The following is a 15,582-nucleotide window of genomic DNA, read 5'->3' as shown; positions in this document are numbered from 1 at the left end:
TCGAGTCTGAAGACCTCTTCTGACATCTTGGACGAATGTCTGTTTTGATTCAGCCACTGTTGGCATCTTTGTCCCTGTTTAAAAATCTTAAGAGATACATTTTTGTCCACCTAGTTGACTTTTGTGTGTTTTCTTCCCAGCACCACAAATTATTAGGGTTCAAGCCCGAGTATAGTATGCAATAACCCTCAAACTTCTATGCATTGATTAGTCAATATCCTATGCATTGACTGGATGTAGAAGGGTAAAGCGCTGAATCTCTGTTTGTCCTTGAGAAACTAGTGAAGCATTATTTTTGCATTTGGAAAGACCTATACATAGTTTATTGGCTTTTTTGTTGCCTTGGAACAAGAGTAGGCAACCATGTGCCATGGAGAGCTGAGAGTCTGCAAGTTTTCATTGCAACCAGAAACTCCAGCAGGTGATTTCACTGATTAGTTCCACCTCTCTGCTTGAAAGTGAGGTAATCAGTGAAATCACCTGCTGGAGTTTTAGGTTGGAATGAAAACCTGCAGACTCTCGGCTCTCCATGGCACATGGTTGCCTTCCCCTGCCTTAGACTTTAATAGGACTGGATTTTCTCTGGTTTCAGTCTTTACACTTTTGCTTAACCTCCTTTGGACCCACTGGTCTTGACTCAAGCAAGTACTACGTTTGGTAACACTTTATTTGAATTGTCATATTTAACTTAGTATCAGCTTTGTATCAACTTAGTATTACTGTAACATCAACCTAACCCTAACTGTAACCCTAACTGGTACAAAGCTGGTACTAAGTGAAATGAAAAGTCAGCTGATAGACAAGCGATACTAAGTTGAATTGATACTAAGATGAATATTAACAGTTTTGCCATTCTGTGGTCTTACTTTCTTGTTTAAGACAAATAAAAGTAATAAAGAGCGTGTATCTGACAACTCAAGCTTAAATGTTTTCTGTAATTTATCATCTTTTAATCCGGAGCCATAGATTGCATTATGCTGTTGGAGTTATTATATTGTTTTCTTACAAAAAAAAAAAAGCCCCATTGTCATATAACTTACATCAGTCTAATGTTGGTTATACAATGAATAAAGATTCATTGCATCTTAAAAAGATCTTAACCACTGATTTTAGGTTGGTTTACCCTTCACTACATTACCGAGCCCCCCTCATGCAGTGAACTACGTCGATATAACTCAAACCTCCCAGTCAGTCACTGTCTGATATGCTGGTCTTACTGTGTGCCTCCGCTGGTGGAAACAGAGGAAGCATCTGGTGACAGCATGGCCCTCTGCCTCTGCCTCACGCCTCACTTTCACCCTCCCTCTCTCATCAGTCACTGTAATCTTACTGAATGCTGGAGATACCAGTGCACAGCATCTCCTTGCGAGCCTGTCTGGCCAGCCTGTTCTCCCCTGGACTCCAGGTAACTCTGGGAGTTGGGGGTCCTAATCAGAAAGCTGTGAATGAATACGCCTCTGTAGCCTGGTTCCTGCTCATGTCCCGGGCTGGATGCACTTTATCTGCAGCTTTCCAGGTCACAAAATTAAGACTTGCAAGGAGAGAAGGTGGGACCTGTGAGGAAAGAGAAGAATAGAGTGCCTGTTGTAGTGTTGTGTGGCGCCTTGAGGTTTTTGTTTGTGTATGCATTTTTCACTTCAGTCGTATTAGCACAGGACTTCCCAGCAAATTCTCCAGTGGTAATAAGTCTTGATGTTTCGGTAACAACAGATGTTGATAGTAAAGCTGTTTGTCCATTCCTAAAGCTGATATGGCTCTGGGGCAGCTGTTCAAAACAATCTAGCAGTGTTAAATTAACTCTGATATTTGTGGTAACTCATAACACTGGTTTAGTACTCAGAGTTAAATTTGATAGTGCTAATATAGTGTAGTGTAGTGTAGTGTGGGTAATTCGTGCAGTAAAATTTATAATCCAAACCCTCTGTTTCTTAACACACATTTGCACAAGATAATCACATGATTTGAAATTTGAAATCTGAAATCAGAAATTATTGTTGGCTCGATATCATTGCCTGATTTAGCAAAGCAAAATGTCTTTCAAAACCTTTGTTTATGGATCTTTGCCTGTTTCTGTTGACAGGGGGAAGATAATAATCAAGTGTGTAAATGAAATATGAAGTTTGCACCAAAACAAATTACTGCTTACATACCAAGTTAGCATATTGAGTTACACCAGGGGATTTCTGTCTTCACCATAATAGTATTCCTGGGAAGATTTTGCAGATTACAAACTATTCCCAATTGTTTGTGGACAATCCAGAATTTCTTGGATGGCCCCAGGAAACTCTGGTCTTATGGAGAGAGAGCTTTTGTCTCTTTTGCTGAGTGTTTTAATCTTTCTCTCTCTTCGAGTCTCCCTGTCCCACTCTGTTTCTCTCTGCCTCCATCTTTCTCTGTCTCGTTTGATCTGGTAGGATTCCCCCATCGAGTCATTATTAGTCCCATTGGTGCTATTGACTCTGGTCCACGGGCTCGTTCAGCGCCACAGAGTGCTGAGGTCATGTGTTTACCCTGGCGCTGCCCCGACTCGCCTGGAGAACGGTGGCTCGGAGCGGGCATAACGTCAGGCCTCTCGGACCCTGGGCACAGCTGCCAGGATAAACAGCGCCGGTACTGGAAGAGCCGGGAAGGGGGCTCGGCCCGGGCCGGCGCAGATGGGGAGGTTTGTTTTCGCTGTAGTCACTGAATCTCTCACCTTCATGCTTAGGAGCTGGAGGTAAAAGGCCTGACAGCTTTATACGGCTCCTTATGCTGCCACTCAGGCTCTGTGGGGCAATTGATGGCTCTGGAGACACGGAGGGAGTTAGAGAAAGAGACAGAGAGAGAGAGAGAGGCTCTCCATGTAAGAAGCAGGAGTTTACAGGAACATATGGCACCATCCTGCCTTGACTAAGATAGATGGCCATTGTGCTGGACTGCTCAGGTATGCCTCGCCTCGTTCAAGTCCGTCCTCGATGGCCTGGATCCTTTTAAGCCAAGATATTTTTTTGTTGCCAGGCATTAAATCTTAACATGCTTGGTTGCAGTTTTGGAGCGCTGGAGTGAAAGTGTTGTTGGAGATATTTACAGTATACGTGCCTTTACATGAGGGACTGAGTATGTATGAGGGAGCAGAGCACATGTGTAAGGCCGCCTCTCTCGAAATGTTGGCAGCGACAAAGGAAAACATCTGAATACCTTGTGTGTCTCCTGAAGTGCTACAGAGAGTGGCATCCATCCTCTGAAGAGGCTGTGGAAACCTCATTATTGTCGACATTTGTAATAGAAGCCCAGGGCAGCCCATTTCGCTGTAATCCCCTCTTACTTTTAGCCAAAATGTCCTGTGTCCAAGCCATGGGAGATGACAGGTTTAGTTGTTCAAACAAGCCCAGAGTTTTAACTCGTCTGCTGTAATAAATGAAATACAAAAACTTAATGTTGCTATTAAAGTTTCTGGAATGGGATCTAGCAGCAGGGTTCACGATGTTCTCCTCAATAGTTTAATTCCATTTAGAAAGACATAAACAGACATTTGAATAAGCACAAACACATGCTGGCATGCACACACACTCACCGAGCTCTGGCGTAGACATGCAGACAGGCACACATGCACACAGACACACAGACACACACACAAAATGTTCTCTCACATTTTAGCCTTTATGGATTGAGAAGGTTTCAGTGAAGCAATTACAGGATGTACCCACCATGTTACCCTGATTGCTTACAGAGTTTTTAATCTTCCAGGAAGGATTAGTCATTGTCAATAGTGTGTAGATGTGCATTTGATAATTAGGTGGACTAGTTATGCGCTGCTACAATGCTTGTTATGCCTTTTGGCTTTGTATCTTATTCTGTATATCATGTATATCAGCATGAAGATACAGCTCTTCTCTTCTCTTCTCTTCTCTTCTCTTCTCTTCTCTTCTCTTCTCTTCCCTTCCCTTCCCTTCCCTTCCCTTCCCTCCTCTCCTCTTCTCTCCTCTTCTCTCCTCTCCTGTTTGGCCTGCCTGTGTCCGTCATTAGGCAGGAATGAATGGAGGGCATTATGAGGCAGGCCTGGCACAAGGGCTAGAGGACCATTAGAGAGCCCAGAGCTCTGTCCTGTCAGAGCCAACAGTAATTACTCCACACCACTTGTGCTTTAATTACTGTGACATCAGCTCGACGCACTGTTGTGCGTCTGTTCGCCATAGTAGGTCAGCGGAAATGACTGCAGCGGTGAGATAAGCATCGTTTTGCTCATCGCTGCGCTCACCTGTTACTCAGGAGATGGCTTTCGCTCCATTTCAATGTGCTGCTCCCCAAAACAGAAGATAGACCCTCTTCACTTCTTTATGGGCTGTTCTGCCTGGCTAACAGTAAGCTCAAGTCTGTATTTCACTCCCCTTAGCCAAGTCCTTTTCCCCTGGTTGCCACCATGTACAGGTATACCATGATTCCCAGCTCCTGAGCCAAGCTTCTTTATTGGCCGGTCCCGGGTGAGGCGAGGCGATTCACCGCTAGACGGGATCTGCTTTCAGCTCTTTATCACAAGTGGGGCCAAGGTGTCCAGGGAGAGGCCAGGGGAGCTTTGTGTTGTTAATGGCACAGACAGTGTCCTCAGTGACTGGGAGGAGAGGAGGGAGAGGACCATTTGCTACTCTGGAGCCTGGTAATTGCCAAGGCAATTCATCAGCACTACTGTAGATTGGCCCCTTACAACAGAGACATTTATCTTTGCTAAAGAGAGAAGCAGCATGACTTCACTGCAAAGGGGTATCATGAAATTTTGTGGCCCTGCATGGCTCAACAGGTACAACATGCCAATAACACTGCCAGGGTTAGGGGTATGTTATACTAATTTACACTGACTATACCGAATGGTACAGCTCAGCTCTTGATACTGAGTGGCACTTTCTCTTACAAAACCTATGATTCAAGTGTCTCAAGGCTTTAAAATCCTTTAACATTAGAAAGGCCAAACCGCAGCCAACTGACAGCTGTTTTGAATCTTAAAACTGAACTAGATGGTACTAAGTAGAGCGTGTAACTCCATCAGCGCTATGCAATTGTCAAGATATGCCAGTTCAGCATGTCGGATTTGTACCAAAGCTTCACCAAAATAACTTCTTAGATGCCTCATTAGTGACTGGTTTCACATGAGGAGCTGAACTCACATAATGACTCTACCTGAAACGAGACGTAACATGTGTCTGTAGCCACTTTGAGGCACTGCGGCTGATTATTTATACACCATGTAGCCAGTCAACACTTAAATTGTTAAAAGTATTTCTAAAATTTCTAAAACTAATTTTACAAGGAATTCAACAAGGAAGGGTTTCCTTCTTCTTATGTCTGCTGATTGGCTCACAAAGTTTAATGGTGTTACATCAGTCTCTTTGAAAATTGCATGCCTTTTTAGTGAGAAACTATGTCTACTGTCACACCCCACTTTGGCCAGTCAGTGTGAGAAGTTAATTGGTTTTCTCTTGCCCCAGGACCAAGCTTTCCATAAAGTTTCATGCAAATCAATTTGTGACTTTGTGAAATATCCTAATAGACAACTGGAATGGGACAATTAAATCCTTGTCAGAGGTTGTGTTTGTTTGATTCTCATGTTTGAATTCATAATGACTCTTGCCTGCCAATCAGATGAATGCATATTGCCCCATAACCCACTAAATCACCAGCTATGGTTGTAATCCATTACTTTCAAATTGGTGCTTTTTATCCAGCATCTCCTTTCACAAGAAAAATCCCCTGATTATCTGTGTAAGACTAGGAAACAGTAAGGTAGTTTTGTGTGGAGCAGGGCGTCCTGGTAGCTCACCTGGTAGAGCACATTTCACATATTGTTATGGTGATGGCTGGGGTTTGATTTCTGCCCAGGCCCCTTGAAGTTTGAGTCTCTGTAGGTGTAACTCTTCTTGGTCTGCTGGCTTGTCATGCTAACTAGTTCTTGTGCTGCATAGTCCAAATCACCGTTTGTACTGCTGGAGATGTAAAAAGCATCACTTCCTGTGTACCTTCCTGTGCATGAGCAAATGTAAAAGCTCTCCTGAACTGGGGCTTATGTTGACTCACAGTTGTGTTTCATCAGCTGGTGTTAGAGAGTAGCAAAACAGACATTTGTTTAGCTGAAACAGAAAGCGAAAGCGATTACAGCTTTCATCTGGATCCAGAAAATCCAGGAGAAACACTCAGAGAATAAATAAAAACATTCACTATTGTTCTTACTCATACAGAGGGACCAAGCTAACCTCCCATACACGAAGCTGCGGGGTGATTTTGATATTTTATAAACTGAGTACTTGACTCCCAGGTAAATGAATTGCTCAGGACTATTGGAGCTTTCAGAGTGGACATCTGCAGTGAAATCAGCTGGTCTTCTATTTCATGGATAACATAACAAGCACTGACAGGGAGCGCACCTGCACAGTGCTGGCCCCCATGGCCCTGCTGCTTACACACACACACACACACACACACACACACACACACACACACACACACACCTCGGCCTCCTCCCTCTTCCCATGGGGAGAAGCTCCACAACTGCCCTCTGACAACCATCTGCAAGCAATCTGGGCTCTTTACCCATCTCCTTCTCTCTCTCTCTCCTTCTCTCTCCTTCTCTCTCTCTCTCTTCTCTCTCTCTCTCTGTCTCTGATTGATGAGGCAGGAAGCAGTCCCATCCCGTGTACAGCATGGTGCTCCATACAGTTCAAGCGTGAATGCAATACCACACAACACAACATGAGAAAGCGGATGAATTACACCTCGATTGTAACATCAGCACATGTGATGGTACACTTGGACTGTCTGGGTGTATTCCTGCTGCAGATGCCCGGCGTAGACTATTCAGATTAATTTTTTTTTAGTGGTACATAGTAAATTAAAGGAACAGTTCGCCCACAATACAAAATAGATATTTTCCCACTCACTCCCTGGTGCAGTCTCCTCATTTAGATCGTCTCTGTGTGATTTGGCAACGTTTCCAGCCTGCCGGGGCCTTCCCTGTCCACAGTGCGGCTCGATGGGACCTCAAACCGGCAAAAATTTACATGTGGAAAAACTCAACAGCAACAACTTTTTTCCAAAAACATGCACACATATAGTTTTATCTGCCCCTAATGAGTACAAATTACAGGCAGAGAGATACAGTTTGCCAAGTCATATCCAAATGTGGCTGGATAGATCTCACTCTTCCAGTTTGCTGTGCCAGTTTGTCTTGTAACCTGTCAACAGCTGTTGTTATTAGTTGCTTTTTAAAATGAATATTAAATTACTTAATTACTTAAATAAAGGCATAAAGTAATTTAATACTAATTTTAGTAGCTAAATAGTATTAATTCTAGTAATAAATAGTAGTATTAGTTTTGAATTACTTACTAAATTTATTGCATAATTTCATCATAATACTACTAATACTACTTAGTTACTGAAATTGGTAACACTTACAATAAGAGTACAACAATTAACGCTTGTTAATGCCGTAATAAACATTAAGTAACAGTTAACTAACCATTAACTAATGTGTCTAAGAATCATTTACTAATGCTGCTCATGTTAAGGTATTCATTTATGTTATTTAAGGGTTATTGTACATATTATTAACATTAGTAAATGCCATAATAATCATTAACTAACATTTAATTAACCATTACGGCATTAACTAATGTAAACTAACGTTAATTGTTGTACTGTTATTGTAAAGTGTTACCCTAAAATTAATAAAAATATTTAGCTGCTAAAATTAGTATTAAATTACTTTTTTTAACTAGAGACGTTTAAGTACAGATGTTTTAAAAAATTCTTCTTTTCTTCAGATGCAGTTCTTCTAATTGAAAACACATTTTAACTCTGCTTACAGTAAGACAAATGGGATTACTGTTTCGAGAACTGCTTTCATGAAAATTATGAATAAAAATTCAAAAAAAAAAAAAAAAAAAAAAGCAAAATGAAAAGTATACTCCATAGATTAGAAAAGAATGCATGGTCTGGATGGGAAACTCTAATTGTATAATTGAGGTAATTGTGTTTGTGAGATGCAGAGGGAGGGCAGGGAGGAAGACGATGGGTTCTGGTGGAAGGCACTTGCAATGAAAAACTTATGAAGCACGACCACAGAGGATGGGTCTGTTTTCCACATGATCGTTCAGAGCAAAACCGACCTCTTTAGCGCAGATGGACGTGCACACACGTGTCAGAACGCACACACGTGCACGTGAAGCGCACACATTCACAGTTTGACTGATATTCAAAGGTTGATACTGATATTTTTAGATTGAAGGTAGCTACAGCTGGTAGTTTGTGCGAGTGTTCATTTCAATGCCAGAAATTACAAGAATTCACTCTTTTCCCTAGAAGTCTATTCCGGGCAGAGTGGAAAAGCCTCTGATATAACATTTAGACCATCATGAGACACCGAAACCCAGACTAATGACTTTTTAATTTAATTTTACTACATTTTTTGTAGATGAGAGAGCAGCTTTTTAAGGCGCAGTCACAAGATCCGAGATACTAAAATTTGAGATAAATTAAGCTTTAACTAAAGAGTCACATCAAGCCTTTAAATACACAGCTAATTTACAAAAAAAAAATGTAATTGAACAATATTAATGAATAGATAATGTTTTAAGGTAGCTGTGGTCAGATAGGGAACTTTTATTAACTTCTGATCAAATCTAAGTCTTCAGTTGTTTTTGTCCAGTGTGTGTGTGTGTGTGTGTGTGTGTGTGTGTGTGTGTGCGTGTGTGTGTGTGTGTACAGAAGTGTCGTTGCAATACATGAGCATCTATTTGCATAAAATTCGGCTCAGTCTCTGCAATATGTTTAGTAGAAATGATGTTTTTTGTATGTCCGTTTTGTAGAAAAATATTTACCAGTGTTGGCGTGCCCACTTTTTGTCAATGTGTTAGTGATTTCCTACATCTCCCAGAATGCCACTGCCAGTGCAACTCACAGAGAACATACCTGAACATTCTGCGCTCAACAAGTGTATATTGGAAACATTTTTTTTTTTTTACCTTATTTACTAGTAATTAATGTGGAAAGAAATTTGGGAATTTTGATAAAATCTGAATTTCTGGCTTGCTCTCCACTCCTGCAGCAGAGTGTCTTGTTCATGCTGGTGCTGAGATAAAAAGGTTTCCGATATTTGGTGCTCATAATGCTACAATAAAACACCGAAGAAATGCGCCGCCCATGTTTGATGGTTTCAATTTGCTGTGGCTGTCCAATATTTCCAACCAGAACACTTGAGCACCAGTCAAGTCGGAAGCTCATACTTCTCTAACCAAAATGCTTCTGACATGCACTTGAAGACACTTTGGGCTCTAGTTTCCCGGCGCAGCGCGGGGTGGCGCAGTGAGGCGAACCCCGCTCAGAGCTAGTTTCGACCGGCGAAACGGCAGAGGCGGACAGTCTCCAAGTTTCGCAGGCAGAGGTTCGCCGAGATGGGAGTGGCGGCGCAGCGGGGGGAGGTGCCGACAGATTCTGCTTGGTGCAGTGACAGTTTCGTGCCAAAAGGCTTCGCCGAGGTGCGCCAAAAGCTCGCCATCTGAAACCACGTCTACTTTCAGCGCAAGGCGGAGCGGAGCCGGCGCAGTGGAAGTTTGGCTGCCTGGCGCACATCACCAAAACCTCACAATCAGCACAAACAGTGCCAATCTCCTTTGATCTGACATCAGCTGTGACGGGACAGTTGATATGGAGATATATGTATGTGCTGATTGTGATCGTAGCATTGAATAGTGTTTTCGGTATTTATTGCATTGTTTATGTGCCTGACATTCCGGAAGCCTGCCTGTGAGGTTTTGGTGACGTGTCCGCACTGCTCGCCGGTCTCCGCTCCGCGCCTGTCTCCTGAGCTCCGCTCCGACCGCGGCAATAGACCTCCATGTCAGCTGTGTAAACTTTCATTACGCCTTCACGCAGCGCATTTTAAAGGCAAGGACAGGGGCTCATTTGATTGGTTACATGTGAATCGGCTGTCAAACCCACTCCATGCCTTCTCTCCTCCCCTCCGCCGGTAGGAGGGACGGCGGAGTACTTGCGCCACCGAGACCGGCGTGCCAAACTTGGAAAATCCGCCTGGCCACACCCAGTTGGCGAAGCGCATCTGCGCTACGCCCTCGCCTCGCCTGGTCTGCGAAACTAGAGCCCTTTAAGTGGAAAGAGTAACTGTTATTCTGACAACATAGGAACTTGCAAAAGAAAGACTGAGTTCTTCTGGCTGCAATGCATTCTGGCCTTTTGAGGCTACTGCCAGTGGAGACCTTGGTGTCTCGACCTCGTCTACGATTAATTTCTCGTTGCATGATTTTTAAGAACGCTGGTGCAAAATGGCAGCTCTGAAAAGAAAGAGAGCTCGTAGGAAAGGTCTTGCTCCTTGATTCTTAGAGACTCACATTAACATCTGACATGAAACGTTGATGCTTGAGACAGCTGGACATTTCTTTGCTGTCAAACTTTATTTGCACTGAAAATATCTTCCAGTGACATCATCTACATTTGGCCAGCTCTGCGCAAGAATTTAAATAAGCGCACCACCAAATACGTAAATGGGTTTTTAACCGGGAGAAGATATGTTAGGGTAGATGATTTATAATATCTGTAATGTAGTCTAATTTAGGATTACATGTACAGTAGCATTAAAAATGTGTTCTTCTGTGTCTGTCCAAGTGAGTTAAGGCATGTCGAGGTCGGGGAATGCTGTCGTCTTGTCATGCACCAGCAATGTGTGTGAGCGCATCTGCGTGCCGGATACTGAAACAGGCGAGTCATGGCATTTTCTGCACCCCCACCCCCCCTCCTGTCTGTCTGTCTATTCCCAGTAGGTCGTCTGGTGTGAGAAGAGAAGCTTCCAGAAGCTGAGACGAGAGCAGAGGGCACAGAGGGAAGGCATCTGTACGCTTGCTGACAGGAAAGAGAAAGATGGAGCAGAAAAATTAAGAAGTTCCTGAGTTCCTGAGTTTAAAAAAAAAAAAAAAAAGGAGAGAAAAACAAGAAAAGAATACGAAGCGGCGCCAAAATATTTGCACTTTCTCCTCCCAATGTTTGACTTTTTATCTGTTTGTACATGTGTTTTTGATGATGTTTTTTTTTTTTTTCTTTTGATGTGACTGAAAAGATCTAGACAAGAATGAGAATACGTAACTATGTGTAAGAGATGACTGACTCACCACTGGAACAGCACGTATGTGTATGTTATCACATTTCCCTGTGTGTTCACTCTGCTGTTGTGTCCTCCAGTAACAAGAACAGGCACTAGTGATCAGCATTTTGTGGCTATTAACTAATTCTTTGCATTGCCCCTGTTAAACATAGCCTCGTGTATAGAGAGGAGCTGCAGAGGCCTGAATGTCCCTCGATACACTTCCCGTAGAGAAACACACACTTTCCTAATGCATTGTGTTTGATACCCGTATAGGAAGACCAGTTCAAATGAATGTGTAACTATGCGCGAGATGCAGTAGTTGCAGTGTGATGTGAATGAAGCTGTGAGCGTTGAGTCTAAAATGATCAGCAGAGAGTTAGCTGTATGAATCCCCTTGCACTGTTCACAACGGTATAGAAACATTAACGCTTCGGCTTCGGAGACAAATGAATCGTTGCAAGTGGAGAGAGTTTCTGTCTCCAAAACACACCAGTGTTGGGGAAAGTTAGCTCTAAAAAAATCATTAGTTACTTTACATCCTTAACATTCAGTTTCTTAGGCGAATTTGGCATAACCCACTTCAAAAACATGCAGTGGTAATGTGGCTTGTGTTGCCGATGTGTTTTAAAATGCAATGCAAGACCATGGGCTAGTTTTATTGTCAGCATGTTGTCTGCACAGGATGCAGAGGGATTTTTACAAGTACAAACAAATCACATGAACTTACCAGTCACCAAAAAGATTGAAGTTAGTACTCTAATACATTTCAAAATAACACATCGCCCCCAACACTGGTACAAACACAACTGTACTTTCCACCGTTGCTTGTGAAAAATCTCAGCATGCTACGCAAACATACAAGATCATATTCTGACCATAATGTAGTCCTTCATGTGTCATGTTGTTCTGCGTGAATCATGAATTAATTGCAAGTCAAAGTATAAATCGTTACAAATTCAGAGGATTTTGGCTCTGAAAAGCGGCTTGAGATGAGAGTTTTGAAAGCCGAAATCGCATCCCATGTTAAATCTGCAGTAGGAAAGTGGAGTAAGCACAAAATTTGACATTTGAGTCGCCACGGTTCTCATCGTCCACCCAACTCACCCATACTGTATTGCAGTTTATGCGGCAAATGCAGTATTCGGCGGAATACTCACAATATGATTATTCGTCAGCATCGTGCCGCCCTGCTTGTTGCCTCTCTGACCTCTGTGTACTAAACAACCTGCTGTGCAGATCAACTTGAGCTCTGTGTGATTCAGACAAGGCTTGGCAGTCTGTGTTAACTCACTCCTGACTATTTCACAGCAGGGTTATATGAGTGTGTTTACATGCACGTCATATTCCAGTACAAAGCATCATGCGTACATCCTGTTTAAGGTCATATCCCATTCACTAAGCACAATTAATAGATCTACATTAACACATTAATTCGAAAAATATAGAGATATAAACAACATTTCTTATACTAACATGCACACAGATGACAAAAACTAGTCAGTATAATGGAGTAAAGGGCTCAGTATCAGTATTCCAGCAGTTTTTTTTTTTTTTTTTCCAGTAATTTTAAACAAGATGTGGCATTGAATGTCAGCTCCTGGAATAAATATTTGAGTCTGCCCGGTAATATCAGAATACACTTATGCATGTAAACACATTCATTGCACTGTATGTCTTCCAGCAGATGATGTCAGCCCTACTCTGTAAAACACTTACCACCACATGGACTTGGATCTGTGCCACCTTATTTAAGACAATGCAAGAAAGTCTTTGTTAAAATACTCCCTTAGGGCGTCCTATTAATAGGAAAATGACTGAGCAGAGGGGGGAAACTCGAGAAAAAGACCATATGTATGAGTTTTGAACAATGAAATAACAATGTAATAATCCCTCCCTCACACGTGGAAGCTATTCCCTCCTTAAATTGGAAAGACGCGAGTTATTGTGGTTTGAATGTTTGTGTATTTGTTTTGTTTTGTGTATTTCTTTGCATATCCCCGAGAGTCACTGCAGTGGCTCGCGAAAGTAAGGAAACAAGGCTCCCATTGTAAATATGTATAATAACTTTGTTTGTTTTGTTTGTTTTGTTTGTTTGACCATATTTCATTGTCGGGGCTTGGGTGTGTTCACGTACTTTCTAAAAGCAGTTCCATCCTCATTCTAGTTAATGCAGAAAAATATAAACTCTCCACTGTCTTTGCATCATGTCGGACATTAGACTATTACAGCAGCTAATTTACTGCATCACAGGCAAGGCAAGGCATGTTTATTTATAAAGCACCTTTCAGACACAAGGTAATTCAAAAGGCTTTACTGAAGCAGAAAAATACATTCATTTAAAAGAAAATTAAAAATAGAAACGAATGCAAAACAAGCAAGTAAATAGTTAAAAGTTAAAAAGAGGTGAAGTATTTAATTTATTGGAAAGCCACAGTGAACAATAATGTTTTAAGCCTGGATTTAAATGAGCTGAGAGTTTTAGCAGACCTCAGGGATTCGGGAAACTTGTTCCACAGGTGGGCAGCACAGAAAAGAAATGCTGCTTCACCTTGCTTGGTTTTGATCCTGGGAACTCCGAATAAACCGGTCCCGGATGACCTGAGGGGTCTGGATGCTTCGTAACGTACAAATAAATCAGAGATGTATTTTAAAAAAAAACCACACACATAGTCCGAACTGTGTTATCAACTCTGGACACTGTTTGTTTTACCTTGGAGGTTTTATTGAACCTTTTTCTTTTAGCTTTTTTGATTCCTGTCATCATCACTGCAGAATCAACTCGGCTCTGTACACCTGGTGCTTAATCTAGCAGGATCACAGGTCCAATAGCATCTAATTTGAACTGGATTGATTTGCCAAGATTGAGGAAAAGAAACGTTTCTTTCCTGAAGGGCTTTTTCCCGTCTCCTGTGTGCCTGTTTGTGTCAAGGTCTGAACACTGGGCCTGTGTGTCTGTCTGCTGAAGTGCTTCCAGATCCTGCGGGGCTGCAGATCACATGCAACATCTAAAATAACCCAACAGGCCAGTAATCACCGCTAATCAGGACAGGGGATTCATAGTGGAGGAAGTTTTTCAGATTTGCTGTCAGTCTGACAGGAGGAGAGGGAGGCCCGGGTTGTCTGCTCCTCACTGCTCCCTTTTCAAGACCCAAAGAGGCTTAACAAGACAGCCTCAACTTGTTTTACTGCTATTTCTTCTCCCTAATGTGTTAGAAAAATGAAATCTGCTGCAAAACAAATCAGTTAAATGACTGAAATTGAGGTGAAATTGATGCAAGTTACAGTACTTACTTAATATCCAGCACACTGGAGGTGGGAAAAACAACAGGAAGACCATTAAGACAAACCAGACTGAGCAAGAAAATGGACCACTAGCTAGTGAGCAGCTAGCAATCTACTTAGGCTTTTTCTGTGTGTAAATAATAAATATAATATTCCTAATTGTCATATGTGCCTCAGCACCGCTGCAGGACGTGGCTGAGCTGAGGGTCCACTCCATGTTCCCTGGCTGCTTGCTCCCTCAATCCTTATGTAGGTTCCCCCAACATAAAAAAGGAGGAATTTACACACTGTACCTGTGTTTTGTTACAATAAAAATAATAATCTGATAGTACATGCTCAGTAAATCATATTTGAAAATGGTGCATGGAAAAAAAAATACATTGAGGGAGTATAGGGCCCTGGGAACATTGGAAATTGGAAACACAGATACACACCATTCATTCATTCATTCATTCATTCATTCATTCATTCATACACTCCCATGGGGCTGTACAGGACTTGCTTTTCTGGTAGTTTCCCATCCCAAAGTGGGGAGGAGGAGGCGGAGCTCCACGCTGACCCCTAATGGTGAAGATGGCTCACTGCTTTTAGAAATGGTCCCTCTGAAACACCAAGCGTCTAGTTCACACAGTACCTTGTTAGCCAGGTATGCTCTATAACACAAGGAGTTTACACACACACACACACACACACACACACACACACTATACTTTCAACCAAGCCAATTGACTTCCATGAATTGAAAATAAATGTTTTTAAAGGAAAACCTCATTCTCTTTGTTCTTAATTTTACAGCGGACTCCCAGGTCCCACGTATTTTGCTTTAAACTTGCATCATAGCTTTAGTTAGACCTCACAGATCGCTAAAAGTGGTTTCTCTCTGGTTTCTATAAACATTTATAAGGTTAACTGTCCCTCGTGTGAATTATGAAGGCCTGGAAGGATGCTCTGTGTTTGGGCTGATGTTGCTGAGTGCGTGTGATTTGGCGATGAGACTTCAAAGGTGTGGATGTTGCCGGTGCATGATGGGAGGTGGAGGGCTTCGGGGTGAGGTCGCCGGTGATGGCGGTGGTTCGGAAACGGGGGCGGTGGGAGAGGGGTGGAGGGAGGGAAGCGGGTTGTAGCACAGATGAAATTGGAGCCGGGAGGCAGCTGCAGTACATCTGTCTTGCACTGAC

At 42.4% G+C, this 15,582-nt stretch overlaps 1 protein-coding gene across 2 annotated transcripts in view; it reads left to right on the top strand.

The window, feature by feature from the left end:
- The window catches only part of smoc1 (SPARC related modular calcium binding 1), a 68,698-nt gene extending 53,565 nt beyond the window's left edge, over positions 1 to 15,133 (top strand). Inside the window, exon 14 of one of the 2 annotated variants that reach the window (XM_030045179.1) lies at positions 10,800 to 15,133. In XM_030045179.1, the coding sequence (XP_029901039.1) occupies positions 10,800 to 10,816 (17 nt within the window). In that variant the 3' untranslated portion in view covers positions 10,817 to 15,133. The remainder of the gene's footprint in view (positions 1 to 10,799) is intronic. The other variant, XM_030045178.1, reaches the window with a different exon arrangement.
- The last annotated feature ends 449 nt before the right edge of the window (positions 15,134 to 15,582 follow it).

Source organism: Myripristis murdjan, chromosome 22 (assembly GCF_902150065.1).
Source record: "Myripristis murdjan chromosome 22, fMyrMur1.1, whole genome shotgun sequence".
NCBI lineage: Eukaryota > Metazoa > Chordata > Actinopteri > Holocentriformes > Holocentridae > Myripristis > Myripristis murdjan.
The sequence above is the reverse complement of the archived record's forward strand: the minus strand, read 5'-3'. Positions and strand labels throughout refer to the sequence as shown.